Here is an 18,166-nt window from a genome sequence, read left to right on the forward strand (position 1 = left end):
AATGTAGATGTTAGAGTGTATTCAGTGTTGCAGTCCAGGTTACCCACCCACCATCCCCCAACTCTTTGCTGGAACTTATGTACACTTCTCTAATCTATACAACCTGTGGTGTATTTGCTTGTAGATGAAGGTATGTATTTTGGTGCATGCATGTTTTATTGATATATTTTTAGCCTACCCTTTTGGGGGCACCTGACATCTGGGGCAAGAAAAACTAAAGAAAATGCCGTCTGCTGCATCTTTTATACCCCTGGCGCACTGACTTCAGGGAAGAGGCGACCGCAACTGACGTTGGACCTAGACTTTGGAATTCAGGCCGACTGAGGGTAGCCTGCCAGTAGGATAACCCAAGTGTAATGACTGCAACAGTGAATACACTCAACATCTATATTTATGGCAAGTGTACACAACTGTACTTTCTTCCTGCATACTTGGATGCCTTTACTGCAGCCTCTATCTAGAACACCTGGCGCACAAGCTTCTGCACTTTAGCGCCCAGACCATTTCTACAAGGTGCCAGAGGAACAAAAATTACTCATAAAGCCACCCTTAGCAGACCCAGCAGTGATTGCCACCGCTCCTGATACAGTCTAGGTTGGTACCTTCTGTCTCCCTGTTGACCACGGATAAAGATAGCAAATCCTTGGATAGGATAGGCAAGAAGGTGTACACTTCCTCCACTTGGGCCTTCAGAGTCATTAACTGTCAAACACACATGACCAGATATGCCCTGGATTTAGTATCCCAAGCCACGTCTGTGCTGGCTTCAATTCCTGACAGTCCCATTAAAACGGTTATCTCCTCCAAATTGTCCTTAGCACTACAAGTGGCTAGACACTCCATAAGATGCAGCTACGATGCTGCAGAAGCTTCTGATCGCTCTGCAGCATCAGCATCTGTCCTTAGGAGATATTCCTGGCTTAGACTACAGAATCTGTCAGAGGACTTCAAGTCCAAAATCTTGGACCCCCCCCCCCCCCCCCCCCCCCGGATCACAACTTCCTCTTTGGAAAGCAATTTGCAGACCTATTTAAGAATTTTTAGGAAAAACAGAGAATTACAGGATATAAAACATCTGATATTCCCTGTACCCAAATTTTATAGGAACTACCCAGCTAAGACTACCTTTGTTAGGTTTAACCCGCATTCTGCTGCCTCCTCCTCCAGACAGAGGAGTAACTAGAAGACATTCCTCAACCAGGTCTATTGGCCAACCTCCTCAGCCTAGACAACCCTTTCAGGACAGGAGAGGTCCTAATAATGCTTGACTGCCTTGCCCATCTTCCCCTCTCAGCTCATCTTACCCACTGTCTCCCCTTTTGGCAAACAATAACTACAGACCAGTGGGTATTATTCAGAAAAGGTACTTTCTATCCTGGAAACAAATTCCCCCCTGCAAGGGCATTCCATTTCCCCAAAAAAACAATGCCATCTCTTTCCACAAATTGTCAGACCTGCAACAACAAGGCACAATAGAGCCTGTTCCCACATGACAAGAATAAAAGGGATTCTACTCCCGTCTGTTCCTGGTCCCTGGAAGGGACAGTCCCTGGAGACCCATTTTGGATCTCTACTTCCTAAACCTTTACCTGCAGGTTCCCTCATTCAAAATGCTGTCACTTCCCACTCTTACCCCTCATACCCTCAAATGCTTTCATGGTCACCTTGGACCTAAAAGATGCTTACCTGCACATTCCCATCAGGGCCATACACAGACGTTTCCTGCATTTCTGTGGCCTATCCTCGCACTTCAAATTTACGGCCTTGCCGTTTGGTTTATCCACTGTCCCAAGAGTGTTTACAAAGTGCCTAGCTCCAGCCATTGCTTTCTGCAGGATCCAAGGAATCCAGAATTACCCATATCTGGACATCCTTATCCTAGCACAGTCCAAAGATTCCCTCTCAAGACATCTACACTTCACCATTTTCCTTCTACCAAGTCTAGGGTTCACCCCCAAACCTCAAGAAGTCCTCCCTGAACCCAGATAAGGACAAGATATTCCTAGGTTGCAGAATCAATACAGAACAAATGAAAGCCCTTCTCCCACAGGATAAGGTTCTATCTCTAACTTCCCACTTCAAGGGAGTCTTGTTCTCCCAGACAGTCACTGCAAGGCAGTTCCTTAGACTCCTGGGATTGATGGCAGGAACCATTCCCATGCTACCATTGGCCAGAATGCATATGCGAAAACTGCAATGATGCCTCAAAAATATCTGGTCACAACACCAAAATCACTTGGAATAAATTATTCCCCTTCTTCCCTGTTTAAAGAAGGAAATCATTTGGTGGATCCAACAAGTACAACTAAACCTGGGGCTTCCACTGCAGCCCCCTCAAACCACACAAATATTGTGTAGAGATGCCACAGACTCAGTTTGGGGAGCCACCTTGCATTCAGAGTCCAAGCCCATTGGCAACCTCCCATGAAAACCAAACACATCAATGTAAAGGAGATGACAGCAGTTCTTTTAGCTCTACAGACCTTCATACCCTTATTGCTACCAGGTCCCCTTCTGATAGTGACTGACAATACCTCTGTAATGTGGTACATCAACGCAGAGAGGTACCAAGGCATACCAATTGTGCAGGCTAGCTCTACTAATTTGCTACCTAGCATCCCCGCACAACCTATCCCTGCAAGTCAGCTACATCCCTTCGCAGGACAACAAACAAGCAGACCTCCAGAGCAGAACATCCTCTCCTCAACACGAATGGATGCTGGACAGGACGGTCTTCCTAGACAGTCCACCGGTAGGGCACTCCTCAGACCGGTTTGCCTCTCCCAGAACAGGCAGCTGCAGACCTTCTGCACAAAGACTTACTCCCCCCAAGCCTGGAGAGTAGACTCCTTCAGTTTCATCTGGGAGGGGACGTTACTTTACGCCACCTTTGTATCTTTCCACCCCAGGGCATTGGGCAGGGCAGTCACCAAACAGACCTTTGCATCCTGCATTAGAAAGGCAATCTGTTTCTGCTACTCACACCACGGAAAATCCCCTCCAGTTGAGGTTAAGGCACACTCCACAAGAGCAGTGGCCACTTCCAATGCCTTCCAAAAAGGCATGGACACAGCTTCTATTATGGAAGCAGCTACATGGTCCACAAACCACACTTTCACCAAACATTACAAATTGGACCAAATCTCCAAAGCATGGGCAGGATTTGCCGGGGCAGTCTTACAAGGCTTTGTGGAATTATTTTCTGCATCCGCCACCCTTTAATCAAACTAAGCTGTGGTACTCTCCTACACCAAGAATACTGCAACATGGGAATAGGACATAGAGCAGTTGTGTAAAATCTTGCCATAACCGTAGATGTCCTTCTCTTCCATGTTGCAGTATTCCTTCCCACCCACCATTCCCCCTCTGACTCTTACCAGTCCAACTGCTCCCTGATGCGCCTCTCCATTACAGAAGAGACCCAAGGCCTTATACATGTCACCTTTGGCAGCCTATCCTGTTAGGCCATCTACTTTGCCTGCTTAGCTTCAAGTTCTGAGGATTGTGCATGCAGACGTCACACTTAAGGTCACTGGATTATGGCCCTACGTGTGACTTCCCACAGCTGCAACAGCCAAGCTGAAGCTTTTGTATAGGAGCCGACGTACAAGTCACCTGAAGGCAGGAAATCCCATACCAAGAATACTGCAACATGGAAGAGAAGGACATTTATGGTTATAAGATTTTACACGACCATTCTTTTCTAATCATAGATTTGACGTTAGAGTAGCTGTGTGGGGGATATTAATTTCATGGGTTCCTAGATTAGTACTAGGCGGTCTTTGGCCATTTTAAACCTAGCCAGTTGCACCATGTAAGAATCAAACCCTGCACCTTGTGTCTGTAAAGGAAACACCTAAACCATTATGCCAACTTCCCACCTACACCGTCCTCTGTACGTGTGCTTAGACTGCTTTCAGTTCATGTGGCTGCCGTTGGGGATTCCTTGCAAGTTGGGCAGGTATGTATAGGTGTGTAAATGTGTGTGTAGTGCATGTCCAGCTGTCATACTTTTGATTTGCCAGAAGAATGTTTACTTGCTTGTTGGAGAATTGCGGGACTGTGGGTGGAGGCTTTAGTACAGCACATGTCACTTAAATCCAAATTGGAGGGGACAGATTGCACCCCCACCCCCCGAGGATATTTCATTTGCAGATACCTTTTGAAATTTAATATGCACTTTTCACTTGTATAGTTTTTGTTCACATCATTCCATTTCTTGCAGAATGACTATGACATGGTGGATTATTTGAATGAACTGAGAGAGAGCTGCTTAGAAGCATACACTGGTATCATTCAAGGACTGAAAGGAGATCAAGAAAATGTTCATCGTAAGTATTCACTGCCATGAATTTGTGGCCTTCAGTCATGAGTGGCAAATGTGTACGGCATTTTCTGCCTACAAAGCTTTAGTAGTAAATTCATTAGCAATTTGGATGAAGTTTTAAAAGCAGACTGCTAACATTAAAGTGGTAACATGATATAACTTTGACATTAAAAAAATTAACTTGGGTCACTAAGGATTAAACAAGAACCAGAGCAGTTTAGAATTTGTTTGCCTTTGTTGTAGTGCTAGATTTTATTGTAGTTTACTTTGAAGCTATCCTGTTGCTCGGAAGGGGGGTGGCTGTGATGTTTGGAACAATCTTTATAGAACTACAGCCAAGAGCTTTTTTGTGATGAAAAATGTTCTAAATCCAAATGTGTAATTTTTTTTAGCAAGTTTTAATAGTTTCCCTGCAGGGTTGCTTTAGTGACAGTGTCCAACAGTGCTTCATGGACTGTTCCTTGAAGGTTGTAAGGAGAAACGCAGATCAATCAGTAATCCTCCCACATGGATCACTGCTAGTGTCTGTGATGGTACACTTTGCACTCCCTTAATTGGTTGGAGATGCATTCAGAATGCACCCTTAAGAGGAAGTGAGGGTGTCCTTCTATTCCTATGTTGCAGTATTCTTCGTGTGGAATTTCCCGCCTCAGGCGACCTGTACGTCTGCTCCTAGACAAAAGCTTTAGCTTGGCTGTTGTAGTTGTGTGGGACGTTGCATGTTGGAACATAATCCAGGGACCTTAATATGTCTGCACGCACAAACCTCAGAACGTTTCAGCTGCAGATGACTGTCACATTGTGTGTTTTGCTCCTTCGCTGTAAGACTTCTATGTACCCAGTTGAGGTTTTCTTTAACCTCTAGCTAAAGCTTTGTTGTAGTAATCTTTAGCCGGTCAGCAAAAAAGGGCAAATGCCAATGCGGGCGCCAGATACCTCATAAAGATACGCACGATCACTGTTTTTTGCTTTGCTGTTTTTTGGAGCATGCCCATAATGCTTGATCTATCTCCTAAGACCCTATGCAGCCATCTGGCTGCACTTAATTTCTACCTAGAAAACCAACGACTTAAAAAAAATTAGCACTCTGGATGGATCCAGTCTTGGAAGCCCCAACTGATCCTCTGCAAAAGGCCAAGATTGCTAGTCCCTATTCCACTGCCACTCTGCTTTCGGATGGCCCTTAGGCCATCAGCCTCTTCTCCATCTACTTTTCTGCTCCTCAGTCGTAGGCCTGCCTCTGCCTCCTCTCTTCCACCACCTGCCTCTCAAGACAGGGAGGAAGAGCAAGTGGCTTATGATTAATCAGATGAATCTATATCTTGCACTTCCCAAATAGCTTCGCCTCAAGATTATTGTTCCCCAGATGAATCCATTGAAGGGGGCTCCCCTCCAGAGGATAGCACTTTTGGTGAAACCATAACTAAAATGAAGGAATACTTCAAATGGGACACTCAACAAATGTCTGATACTCAAAAAAAAAAGTACTTTGAATTAGTACAAGTGGAATTTCCCTGCCTTTCTGCCATTCCACCTGTCCTATCTGCCTAATTAGATGCCTTTGCTTCTGCATCAGACATCAGATTCTCAGCCACCTGCTCCCAAGAGGCCAGACTGCTTCTACAAGGTGCCTGATGGCCAAAAATTTTAGTCAAGCCTCCACTGGTAGACCTTGCTGTGATTGCCATCTCAACAGATAAACAATCCAGACTCATTCCATCTGCCTCTCTCGTACCTATGGATAAGGACAGCAAAACAATGGATAGAATTGTAAAAAAGTCTAGATTTCTTAAACATTAGCTTTTAGAGACATCAACTATCAAACAAATGACCAAATATGCTTTGGACCTGGTCTCTCAAGCCACTACCCTGCTGGCTGCTACTTCTAACTGCCTCACAAATGCTGACATCTCTTCCAAACTATTTCTGGCTGCCCAGACACTCCATTAGATGCAGTTATGTTGTTGCAGAGGCCTCTGCACATTCTGCAGCATCTGCCACTGTACTCGGGAGATATTCCTGGCTTTGTCTGCAGCACTTATCAGAAAACTTCAAGTCTAAAATCTTAGATGTCCCTCTGGACCCCAATTTTCTATTTGGTAAATAGTCTGCAGACCTATTCAAAAATCTGCAGGAAAAGAATAAGGGATTGCAAGACGTCAAGCATCTTCTGGTGTCCCCTATTCCTAAATATTACAGAAATTACCCTGCCAAAGCCACTTTTGTCAGAAGAAAAACTGCCCCAGCTGGACCTACCTCTTCCAGACAGAAGAGGTGCCAGCAGACAAACACCTTCCAGGCCAGCAGTCTCTCAGCCCCCCTATAGACAGCACTTTTAAGGTAGAGGAGGCCCCAACAATGTGCGACTGCCTTCCCCTCCTTCCCCTTTCCACTCGTCTCTCCCACTGCCTCCCCTTTTGGACAACCATCACCACAGACAAATCTGTTCTGGCTATTATTCAAAAAGGATATTTCCTCTCCTGGAAAGAAAGGCCACCCTTAAGGGGTATCCTCCCCCCCAAAAAGACTCCTCTTCCCACAGATTCTCAGACCTTCTGAACTTGGGCACCATAGAACCTGTTCCTCCAGGGCAGGGAGGAAAGGGCTTCTATTAAAGACTTTCTGCTCACCAAAAAAGTGAACCATTGAGGCCAATTCCAGACCTTTCCTTCTTAATCCTATTCTTAAAAGCGCCCACCTTCAGAATGTCCCTACCAAATTTGCTCCCTCTCATACTGGCCTACGCTTTCATGGCCACACACTACCTGAAAGAAGCCTATCTGCACATACCCATTCTACCTTCCCACAGAATTTTTGTTTTTCTGGACCCTCCTTTCAACTTCCAATTTAGTGCATTGCTTTTTGGTTTGTCCACTGCCCCCAAAGCATTCACAGAGTGCCTGGAACCTGCCATAGCCTATTGCAGAGCACAAAGGATCCAGATTTACCCCTACTTGGATGGCATCTTGATCCTAGCAGACTGCAAGGAAACCCTGTTAATTCATTTGGAATTCACCATGTGCCTACTACAAGGACTTGGGGTTCATTTTCAACCTCTTAAAATCCTGCTTGACCCCAGAGCAGGACAAAATATTTCTTGGCTGCAGGATCAAAACAGACTTAATGAAAGCCTTTTTTCCCCAGGATGTCAGCTCCCTGACCCCCCACTTCAAAGCACTACTGCAAACCCAGCAAATAACTGCAAGGCAATTCCTACGGAGCTTGGGTCTAATAGCAACCACAATGCTGACACTAGGCAGAATGCACATGCAAAAGCTGCTGTGGTATCTAAAAAATGTAAGTTCACTGCATCAACATTCTCTAGTGCAAGAAATTACTCTCCTGCCCTGCCTAGTGTCAGAATTAAAATGGGGTATTCAGTAAGTTCAGCTGAATCCCAGGCCTTCCACTGCAGCCACCTCTCCCAAACCAGTTAATGCATACAAATGCTTCAAACGTAGGATGGGGAGCCACAGTGGCAAGCTACAGGGTTCAAGCAATGTGGCACTCTTCTTTAAAGAACAAATGCATCAATGTGAGGGAAATAGCAGTCCTTCTGGCACTGAAAACCTGCCTTCCACTCCTACAACGAGGTGTTCTCCAAATAAGACAACACCACAGATGTTCTTCGTGTTTCACTGTTAGTCATCACGTTTGGGTTATCTGCTTACAGTAGCTGTCGGCCTGATCATCAAAGCCTTTGTTCCTGCATCGGTTGCGGTCATCGTCTATGACGTCAGTCAGATATAAAGCATGCAACCAACGCCATTACATCAGTCTTTCGTGCCATGTGGTGCCCGAAGCAGAAGCAGTTTGCAAGTGCCGGTCGGAAGACTCCTGAAATTTTCGTTTTCGAGTTTCAGAACTGAAGTCTTCAACTAAAGCTAAGTACCCCGTTGGGGCAACTTTTTCTTGCTCTAAACAGATGTAAAAGTCAATAATTGTATTTTTCATAAAGATTTTTATTTGTACTGTATTCCTTGCCTAGGCCCTGACCACGATGTACCTCGCTGTCTGTTTTGTGCCTTATTTAAACAACTAACTATTCGTCATCTGTATATTTACGCTTCTAAATATTTTGGTACTCTGTTCAACTATCCAGATATGGCTTCGGTAAGCCACCCGACTGCTGACATTCCGGAAAAAAGCAAAGATAGGCCGCCTAGGTCCAAAGCTGCCGACGATGCTTTTCCAAAGCTAGTTGCCCGTTCGCCCGGTACTCAGTGAGGCGCTTTCGCAGCCCCTGATACCCACTACTTCAAATTCGCTGGCTTCTACTGAGATCCATTCGGAGTCCGGTATGCCGTGAGATGCTTCAACTGTGGAACCTGCAGATGTCTCTACCTTGGATGAGTCTGGAGCTGCTGTGCAGGCACCGGCTTCTAAAGGTGTATTCAAGCCTACTGACTTGCATATTAAACCAACACCATCTTCTTCAAGGCCTAAAACTCGATCCATGCTTGGAAAACCGATGCCCAGACCGCATGGTCAGGCCTCTATGCCTAAAAAAGTAAAGAATGGCTGAAAACCTTATTACTTTAAGCAGGGGAAGCCAACCTTCCCCTCTAAGAGACCTAGGACTGAATTTGCTTATTTTTCTGATCAGGATTCTGAAATTTGTTTCCTTTGATGACCAGGATTTACCCTTGCATACCTATGAGGATTCTGATGCAGAGGACTCTATATTCCCTCTGCTTCCCCTCCAGAGGATTTCTTTTTTGGTGAAACCTTAGATGCTCTTAGGGAGCATTTACGTTGGGAAAGCCAGGATTACAGATTCTAAAAAGAGGCTTAGTGATTTCTTACTCCTGCCCCAACACAGGCCTTTAGCTATCCTCCCTGTACTGGATATTGTTGATGCCTTTTCGGAGTCTAGCTTGGTCCCTGACCCCTTACCTCCTGCTCCCAGAAAACCAGAAAGATATTACAGGGTTCTTGACTCTCTCAAGTTCCTCTCTAAAAATCCAACTGCGGAACCTGAGACCATTTCACAGGGACCCAAGGGCATTAAGGCTACTACTGCAAAAAATCCTACCCCCTCTGATAAGAGATTCCAGGGCACTGTATAGATGGGGTAAGAAGGTGTACATTTCTGCAACCTTGGGCATTAGCGCCTTAAACTGCCAGTTTCTTATGTTAATGTATCAGCAGTATATTATTGGATTGCTTAAACAGAAAATAATTCCTGACTGTGCTGAAAATAAGGATTTACAGGATTTAATGCATTCTGCTGAGCAAGTTGGAAAACATACTTTGCAATGTGGTTTTGATTCACTAGTGGCGTCTTGCAGGGCTGCTGTCACTGGGACTGTACTTAGGCATGCTTGGCTTAAGGAGCCATCTTTACCAGATTATTTAAAGCTAAAGGTTAAAGCTAAATTGCTGGATGCTCCTTTAAACCAGGACCGCCTGTTTGGCAACAAAGCAGAAGTACTTAAAAAGATGGAGTAAAAAGCTAAATCTATGCAAACTGTTAGATCTGAAGTAGTTAACTTCATTTGATCAGCAACCTGTGGGTATTGGATCTGACCTGGATCCGAGCCGGCAGCTTTCCAAGCTAAAGATCTGAGCTCCAAGTTCCTCCCCCTTACCCATAATACCATGGTACCGCCTTCCAGTCCTCCGATCTCGTTTGCTGAGGCTTTAACAAGCTCGAGTTATGAGCTCTTGGTGGTTGGGTAGTGAGTATTGGGTAAATTCTTGACCTTTTGTAAAATTTTGAGAGGTGTGTGTTTGTGATTGTTTAAGCCCATTAGCCTAGCTTAGTTTTAGTATATTCCCCCTTCCCCTTATTCTTGTGTGTGGTTTGGTATGGCCGAAGGCCTTAAGGCCATTTTCTCCAAGTGTTCTTAGTGTGGCCATTAGCTCTCCCCAGCCAATGGCCACACTCAGTGCATTCTTTGCCTGGGGGGTAGCACATTTGTCATCGGGCTACCATATTTGCGCAGCCTTTAACCCCCGGGCTGTGAGGGTATAGGAGGAACAAGCTGATTCTGGCGGGTCTTATAGCCGCGGATTATGCTTCTTCCCCCTCTCCGTCAGTGGCTCCAGCTGTGGCTGTTCAGCCAGCTGTGCTTTCTCCCCTGGCTGGGACTCAACCTCCCACCATTTCCCAGGGAGAGAAGGACTCCCAAGAGAAGCGAGGGAGGGAGAAAGAGAGAGGGATAGAGAGAAACATAGGAGCCACAAGCAGCAGGCAGACTCAGCCCCCTCGGCCCCGTTTGCTAAACAGCTCTCTTCTCCCCTGAAGATTCCTCTAAGAATTGGTCCTTTCCTGCCTCTTCCAGGCTTTCTCAGTCCGAACCCAGAACCAGCAGAACACTCGGGCTTCAGTCCCAAGGTACGCACAGGACTAAGCAGTGGGGGGGCTCCCACTTCCAAAGCAGGGAGTAGTAAGACTCCCCGTATGGTAAACTGTCTCAATGACTTAAATTTGAAACTTCCAAGCCCTTCTCAGTGACTGCTCCTTTAGGGGGAAAGATTGCTCTGCAGGCAAAAAACTGGGAACTCATTACCCAGGACAAATGGGTTTTAAATAGTTTCCCAAGGATACAGATTCCACTTCCATACTTTACCAACTCCAAACGGTTGGCCAGATCTATTCCTAAATCAGTGGGCAGAGGCTCAAAAGCAAGTTCTCTCAAGTATAAAGGCTATTCAAACTGTCCCAGAAGAGGAAAGGGGAAAAGGTTTCTACTAAAGACTTTTCCTGGTGCCCAGAAAAGACGATTCTTGGCATCCTATCCTGAATCTCTCTATACTAAACACTTTTTTGGTGATCCCAAAATTCAAGATACTAACTCTTCATCAGTTGCTTCCTATGCTAGGCAAGGATGCCTGGTTGGCAACACAGGATTTAAAGGAAGCCTACCTGCACATCCCAATCGGGGAACCTTGCAGAAGATACCTACGCTTCAAAGCAGGCTTCATGCAATATCAATTCTCTGCACTGCCATTCGGCTTATTTACTGCGCCCAGGGTATTCACAAAGTGCCTAGCTCCAGCCATTGCATTTTGCAGGCAAAGAAATGCTCAGATGTACCCATACCTGGACGATTGTGTAATTCAGTCAGAAAGCCAGGACATACTATTGAATCATCTGGCGTTTGTACAAAAAGTGATAACATCTCTGGGGTGCACCATAAACAAAAACAAATCACATCTGATACCCTGCCAAGAAATTGTATTCCTGGGAGCAAGCTTGAACACAACTTCCCAGATAGCTTTCCTCACGCCAGAGAAACAGTTTAATTTGACAGCTTACTTCAAACTAATGGCCAGAAAGACCCTGCTGTATCTGCACGACAAATACTGCAAGCCTTGGGGTTCATGTCCTCCTGCATTCTCCTAATTCCATATGCAAGGCTGCATATGAGGAAACTACAGTGATATCTAAAAAGCCTGTGGTGTCAACATTCTCAGGATCTAGAAGCAATGAGTCCTATAATACCTTTACTACAATTAAGAGATCCTTTGGTGGGCAGAGGCCTGCCACCAAAACCAGGAACTGCCTTTGACTCTACCCCCTGCCGCCCAAACTCTAACAGACGTATCAAATTGTGCATGGGGGGGGGCTCACTTGGCAGGGAAGTGCATTCAGGGCAAATGGGACCAAAGTCAAATGCACCTGCATATCAAACAAAAAGAAATGTTAGCTGTACAGAATGCTCTGACAGCCTTCAAAGACCACATTCTTCCAGGACAATTAATGGTAAAGACGGACAACACCACTGTTATGTGGTACATAAGCATGGGGGAACCCACTCATACCCTCTCTGCAGACTAGCCATGGCTCTGTGGAACACAGCTGTGAGCTACCAAGTGCACCTACAGGCTCAGTTCCTGCCAGGAATGCTAAATATACTGGCAGACTAAGCAGAAATCTCATGGACCCACACGAGTGGAAACTAGAACCAAAGGCATTCAACATGTTGATAAATGGGGGAGCCCAGAGCTAAACCTGCCCCCCCCCCCCCAGAACTATCAATTGGAGAAATTCTGCACAAGGACTCCCCACAAACAAGCTTGGAAAGTGGATGTTCTGTTCTTCACCTAGAACAATCTATCAGTTTATGCCTTTCCTCCTCTGCCTCTCCTCTCCAAGGTACTACTAAATATCAAACGGGACAAACCAAGGACGATACTGATTGCACCAGACTGGTCATGCCAACACTGGTGTATCCCCTCTTATGCAGTGTCACTGGCACCTGCCACAGACCGTTACCGTGCTGTCCCAGCCGAAGGGCCAGATTCTGCACCCTCAGCTTCAAACCCTGAACCTGGCAGCCTGGCTAATTACCTGGTCTTTCCATTACCATCTCTCGGTAAACAAGTGTTGGATGCCATTCTGTTGGTAAGGAGGCCTAGTACTAGAAAATCTTATGCTGAAAAATGGAAAGATTCTGTTCCTGGAACCAAACTCAGGGATGGGCAGAGCAGTGCCCAATTTACCTCAGATTCTTCAATACTTGAGATATTTCACAAGGGTCTTTCCTTTTCTTCCATCAAAATTCATGCCTCTGCCATTTCAGCTCATTATAACACAGAACCACCCCTCTTCTCTCGTCCTGTGCTCAAGCAGTTCCTCAGATGGGGCCAAAAACTTAAGACCACCCAGGAGAGCCCCTACTTCAGCCTGGGACCTTAGCTTTGTATTGTAAAAACCTACTCTAGCTCCTTTTAAGCCAGCTGCAAATGCAGAGCTGAAATTCCTTTCTTGGAAAACTGCCTCCTTTTTAGCCATCACTTCAGCTAGGAGGGTGTCTGAATTACAAGCCCTTATGGCAGTGGAGCCTTTCATCTTTCATGCGGACAGGGTGTTCCTCAGGACCAATCCCTCCTTCATGCCCAAGGTAGTATCCAGTGTGGTCCTTAATCAGTCCATTAATTTGCCAATCTTCTGTTCTAATCCACAGAACAAAGGGGGGGGGGGTGGATACTGCACTTAGATCTGCACAGACAACTTGGATTTTTGGACAGGACTAAACCTCTCAGGAAATCTGAACAGCTGCTGGTGGCATTTGCTGCAGGGGCAGAGGGGAAGGCAATTTCAAAGCAAGCCATTTCTAAACGGATAGGCCATTGCATTAATTTCTGCTATAAGCACCATGGAAAACCTACCTCACAGGGGATAAGACCTCATTCAACCAGGGCTAATCTCCCTCTACAGCCTTTCTCAGAGATGTCCCCTACCAGGGACATCCTAGAAGCTGCTACATGGTGTTCTGTACATACTTTCACCAAGCATTACCATTTGCCAATTTTCTCTAAATCCAGAGCTGGTTTTGCCACTGCAGTCTTGCAGGGCCTTATAGCTGGTTCTAATGCTATCTAAATTCCTCTTCCCATCCTTAGCTTTGGGAATCTACCCAAATGTGATGATTGCAACAGTGAAACATGAAGAACATAGTACAATTGTGTGTTCTTACCATGAATGTAGATGTACGAGTGTATTTACTGTTGCAGTCCTGGTTACCCTCCCTCCAGCCTCCCTGACTTCTATTTGTTGTACCTCTATTCCTTTTTACTATGCTTAAAAGCTTTTTGGTGTATTTGCTTTTTTGTTGGAGGTATAGCCTTGTTTATATATACTTAATTGCTTCCCATTAGGATGGCACCTGACATCTGGGGGAAGAAAAACTGATGTAATGGCGTCGGCTGCATGCTTTAATGTTCTTTGTGTTTCGCTGTTGCAGTCGTTACATTTGGGTACTCAGCTGGCAGGTTGCCCTCAATCGGCCTGAATTCCAAAGTCTTGGGTCCTGAGTCGATTGCTGTCTTCTCTTCCATGACGTCAGGTCGTCAGGGGTATAAAACGTGCAGCTGACGCCATTTTCTTTAGTCTTATTGCCGCGCGGTGCCCGAAGCAGAAGCATTTCACAAGTGCTGGTCGGCTGACTACTGAAATATTCGCGTTTTGAGTTTCAGAACCAAAATCTTCAATAAAGCTAAGTACCCTGTTGGGGAACTTTTTTCTTGCTTTTTACCGATGTCTGAAAAAATGAGTTGTATTACTTGTGGGAAGCAAATACCTCATAAGGATTTCCATTTATACTGTATTCCTTGCCTAGGCCTTGATCACAATGTGCCTGGCTGTTGGTTTTGTGCTAGATTAAACCAACGCACTATTAAGCGTCGGTATATTTTTGCATCTAAGTATTTTGGAAACCGATTTAACTACCCAGAGATGTCTGATAGCAATCCGACTACCGGAGTACATAAAAAATGCAAAGAAAAGGACAGAGAAAGGCAGTCGAGATCCAAAACCGAAGCTTCTCCTAAGCCAGTCACCGGTACTCGGTGAGGTGCTTTTGCAGCCCCTGATACCCGCTACCTTCGAGTCGCAGGCCTCTGACACCCATGTGGAGTGCGGCATGCTGCAAGATGCATCAGTCGGTCCAATACCTTGAGTATCTCCCTCTGATGGGTCCGGAGCTGCTGAGCAGGCACCGGCTTCTGAGGGTATATTTAGACCTCAACATTTTTATATCAAACTGACGAAAGCTGCAAAACCAAAGACACCTTCTAAAACTTATGAAGCTGGAGCCACATGCACAGGCCTCTATGCCTAAAAAAACAAATGATCAAAATGGCTGAAGACCTTATTACCTTGATCAGGGGTACCCATACCCCTCCAGATAAGAGGCCTAGGCAAGACACTATGAATCTTCAGATCGGGTTTCTATTTCTTCTGATCAGGAATTATCTTTATCTCCCTATGAGGATTATGATGCTGAGGAGTATTCCATCTGCTTCTCCTGAGGATTATTCATTTGGAGAAAACCTTGCATGCTTTGAGGGAGCATTTTCACTGGGGAGTTAAGACTTCTCAGAATCAAAAAAGAGGCTCAGGGATTCCCTCCTCCTCCCTCAGCACAAGCCTTTAGCCATTCCCCCTGTTAGACATTGTGGATGATTATTTTTCGGAGTCAAGCCTGACCCCTGACTCTCTACCTCCGGCTCCCAGTCAGCCTGATGAGTATTACAGGGTCCCTGACTCTCAAAATTTTATTTAGAAACCCTGCTGCTGATCCTGAAACTATTTTACAGGGTCCAAAGGGAATTAAGGCCTCAACAGCAAAAAACTCTACCCCCTCCGACAGATTCAAGGGCACTGGACAGATGGGGAAAAAAGGTTTATACATCTGCAACCTTGGCAATCGGGGCCTTAATTTGTCAATTTCATATGCTTAAGTACCAACAACATGTTATGGGATTGCTGAAACAGAAAATGTTAATTTCAGAATGTGCAGAAAATAAGGAATTGCAGGAATTATTGCATGCAGCTGAACAAGTTGGAAAGCATACTTTGCAATGTGGTTTTGATTCTTTAGAGGCCTCCTGCAGGGCCGCAGTTATTGGATCTGTGATTAGGAGGCATGCCTGGTTAAAGGAACAAAATTTGCCTGTTCATGTTGAAGCTAAATTGCTAGAAGTAGCTTTACAGCATGATTCTGTGTTTGGTGTTAAGGCAGAAGAGATTTTAAAGAAAATGGAAGACTAAGCTAAGTCTGTGCAAACTGTTAAAGATTTCTTACAAGTGCAGCCACCTAGATTCAGTAGACACTGGCCTACAAAAAATTGGGCCTTTCCGGTGTCAGAGCTCAAAGGGACAAATCCCAGATGCCCTAAGGGTTCCAGGTACCAGGCTCAAGACTTCTACAGGTCAACGCAGTGGGGGCGTATCCACCTCCAAATCTGGAGGGGATGAAGCGCAAACCTACAGAAAGCAATCCCAATGACTTCCCTCTGCCTACACCAAGCACTTATCTTTTGGCAGCACCCACAGGGGGAAAATTAGCACTTTTTGCTCAAAATTGGCAGTTAACCCAGGACAAGTGGGTACTGAACATCGTATCACAAGGATACAGATTCCATTTTCACACTCTGCCAGTGACAAATGGTTGGCCAGACCTGCCAAAAAAAACAATGGGCAGAGGCACAGACACAGGTTACGTCCCTCATGGATATGGGGGCCATTCAGACAGTACCAGAACAGGAAAAAGGACAAGGTATTTACCCTAGACTGTTCTTGGTACCCATAAAGGACAAGGCCTGGCGGCCAATACTGGGTTTATCAATTCTGAACTCATACCTGGGCATTCCAAAATTCAAAATGCTCACTTTGCAACAGCTTCTACCCATGCTGGGCAAGAATGCTTGGCTGGTGACTTTAGACTTGAGGCATACCTGCATGTCCCAATAAGACAGTCGTGCAGAAGATACCTCCGATTCAAGGCTCACTTAATGCATTACCAATTCTCTGCACTGCTATTTGGCTTATCTACTGTGCCCAGGGTCTTTACAAAGTACCTGGCACCAGTAATTGCATTTTGCAGACAAAAGTATTCAAATATATCCTTACTTGGACGACTGTCTCATTCAAGCAGAGACCAAGGACACTCTTCTACGACACCTGGCATTTGTGAAAAGGCTTCTAGCATGCCTAGGGTACGCAAACGAAAATAAATCGCAACTGGTACCCTCTCAAAAGGTAACATTCCTGGGTGCAAGCTTGCATACAGCTGCTCAGATGGCTTTACTCATGCCAGACAAAGGCAACTGACTACTTACTTCAAACTGGCAACAAAAACCCAGTCTTTTGCAAGACGCATTCTGCAGGCTCTGGGCTTCATGGCATCCTGCATCCTACTAATGCCATATGCAAGACTGCATATAGTGAAACTTCAGTGGTACCTAAAAAGTTTATGGAGTCAACATTCACGCAGTCTGGAAACAATGATTCCTCTCATCCCCTGCCTGCAACAGGAGTTTCTGTGGTGGGCAAAGGCCTGTCACCAAAACATGGGGCGGCCCTTCACTCTACCCCCTGCCAGCCAAACCTTAACAGACGCATCAGATTATGCCTGGGGGGCTCACATGGCAAGAAGATGCATTCAGGGCATATGGGCACCAAATCAAATGCATCTACGTATCAACCAGAAAGAGATGCTAGCTGTTCAAAATGCCTTAACAGCCTTCATGGACTTACTTCATCCAGGACAACTACTGATAGACCAACAACACCACAGTCATGTGGTATATAAACAAGCATGGGGGTATATAAACAAGCATGGGGGACACGCAATACCCCCTTTGCAGATTAGCCATGGCACTGTGGGACACAGCTTTGACCAACCAAATAAATCAAGCTCAATTCCTGCCAGGAAAGCAGAGCACTCTGGCAGATGATTTAAGCAGAAACCTTATGGATCCTCACTAGTGGAAACTAAATCCACAAGCATTCAGCATGATAACAGAGAATGGCGGAGCCCAGACATGGATCTATTTGCCTTTCCTCAAAGTTATCAATTGGAAAGATTCTGCACAAGGACTTATCACAGACAAGCATGGAAAGTGGACGCCCTAGCCTTCAGTTCGAAAAACCTATCAGTTTACGCTTTTCCTCCTCTGCCTCTCCTACCCAAGGTCCTCCTAAAAGTCAGACGAGAGAAGCCAAAGATATTAATTGCCCCGGACTGGCCCTGCCAATACTGGTACCCAGTCCTAAGGAACTTGTCTCCATACCCAGCTTGGACCTTGCCTCAGAAAACACGACTGCTGTCCCAGCAAAACAATCAGATCCTGCACAATCGACTACAGACTCTGAACCTGGCAGCATGGCTAATCCTGTAATCATACAAACGACACCTCTCAGTAAAGATGTGATGGATGTCATTTTGGAAGCCAGAAGGCTTAGTACTAGAAAATCTTATGCTCACAAATGGAAGAGATTCTGTTCTTGGAATAGAGCACAAGGAACTGATACAGCAGAACCACGTATTCCTCAGATATTACAGTACTTAACTGAGATGCTTGACAAAGGCTTATCTTTCTCAT

The 18,166-nt window shown here is 45.5% G+C and overlaps 1 protein-coding gene across 1 annotated transcript in view; it reads left to right on the plus strand.

The window, feature by feature from the left end:
• The window catches only part of KPNB1 (karyopherin subunit beta 1), a 2,271,876-nt gene that overhangs the window by 2,022,733 nt on the left and 230,977 nt on the right, over nucleotides 1-18,166 (plus strand). Inside the window, exon 19 of the mRNA XM_044055271.1 lies at nucleotides 4,226-4,331. Coding sequence (XP_043911206.1) covers nucleotides 4,226-4,331 — 106 coding nt within the window. The remainder of the gene's footprint in view (nucleotides 1-4,225; nucleotides 4,332-18,166) is intronic.

This window comes from Protopterus annectens, chromosome 13.part0 (assembly GCF_019279795.1).
Source record: "Protopterus annectens isolate FY-2018-M chromosome 13.part0, PAN1.0, whole genome shotgun sequence".
Classification (NCBI taxonomy): domain Eukaryota; kingdom Metazoa; phylum Chordata; order Ceratodontiformes; family Protopteridae; genus Protopterus; species Protopterus annectens.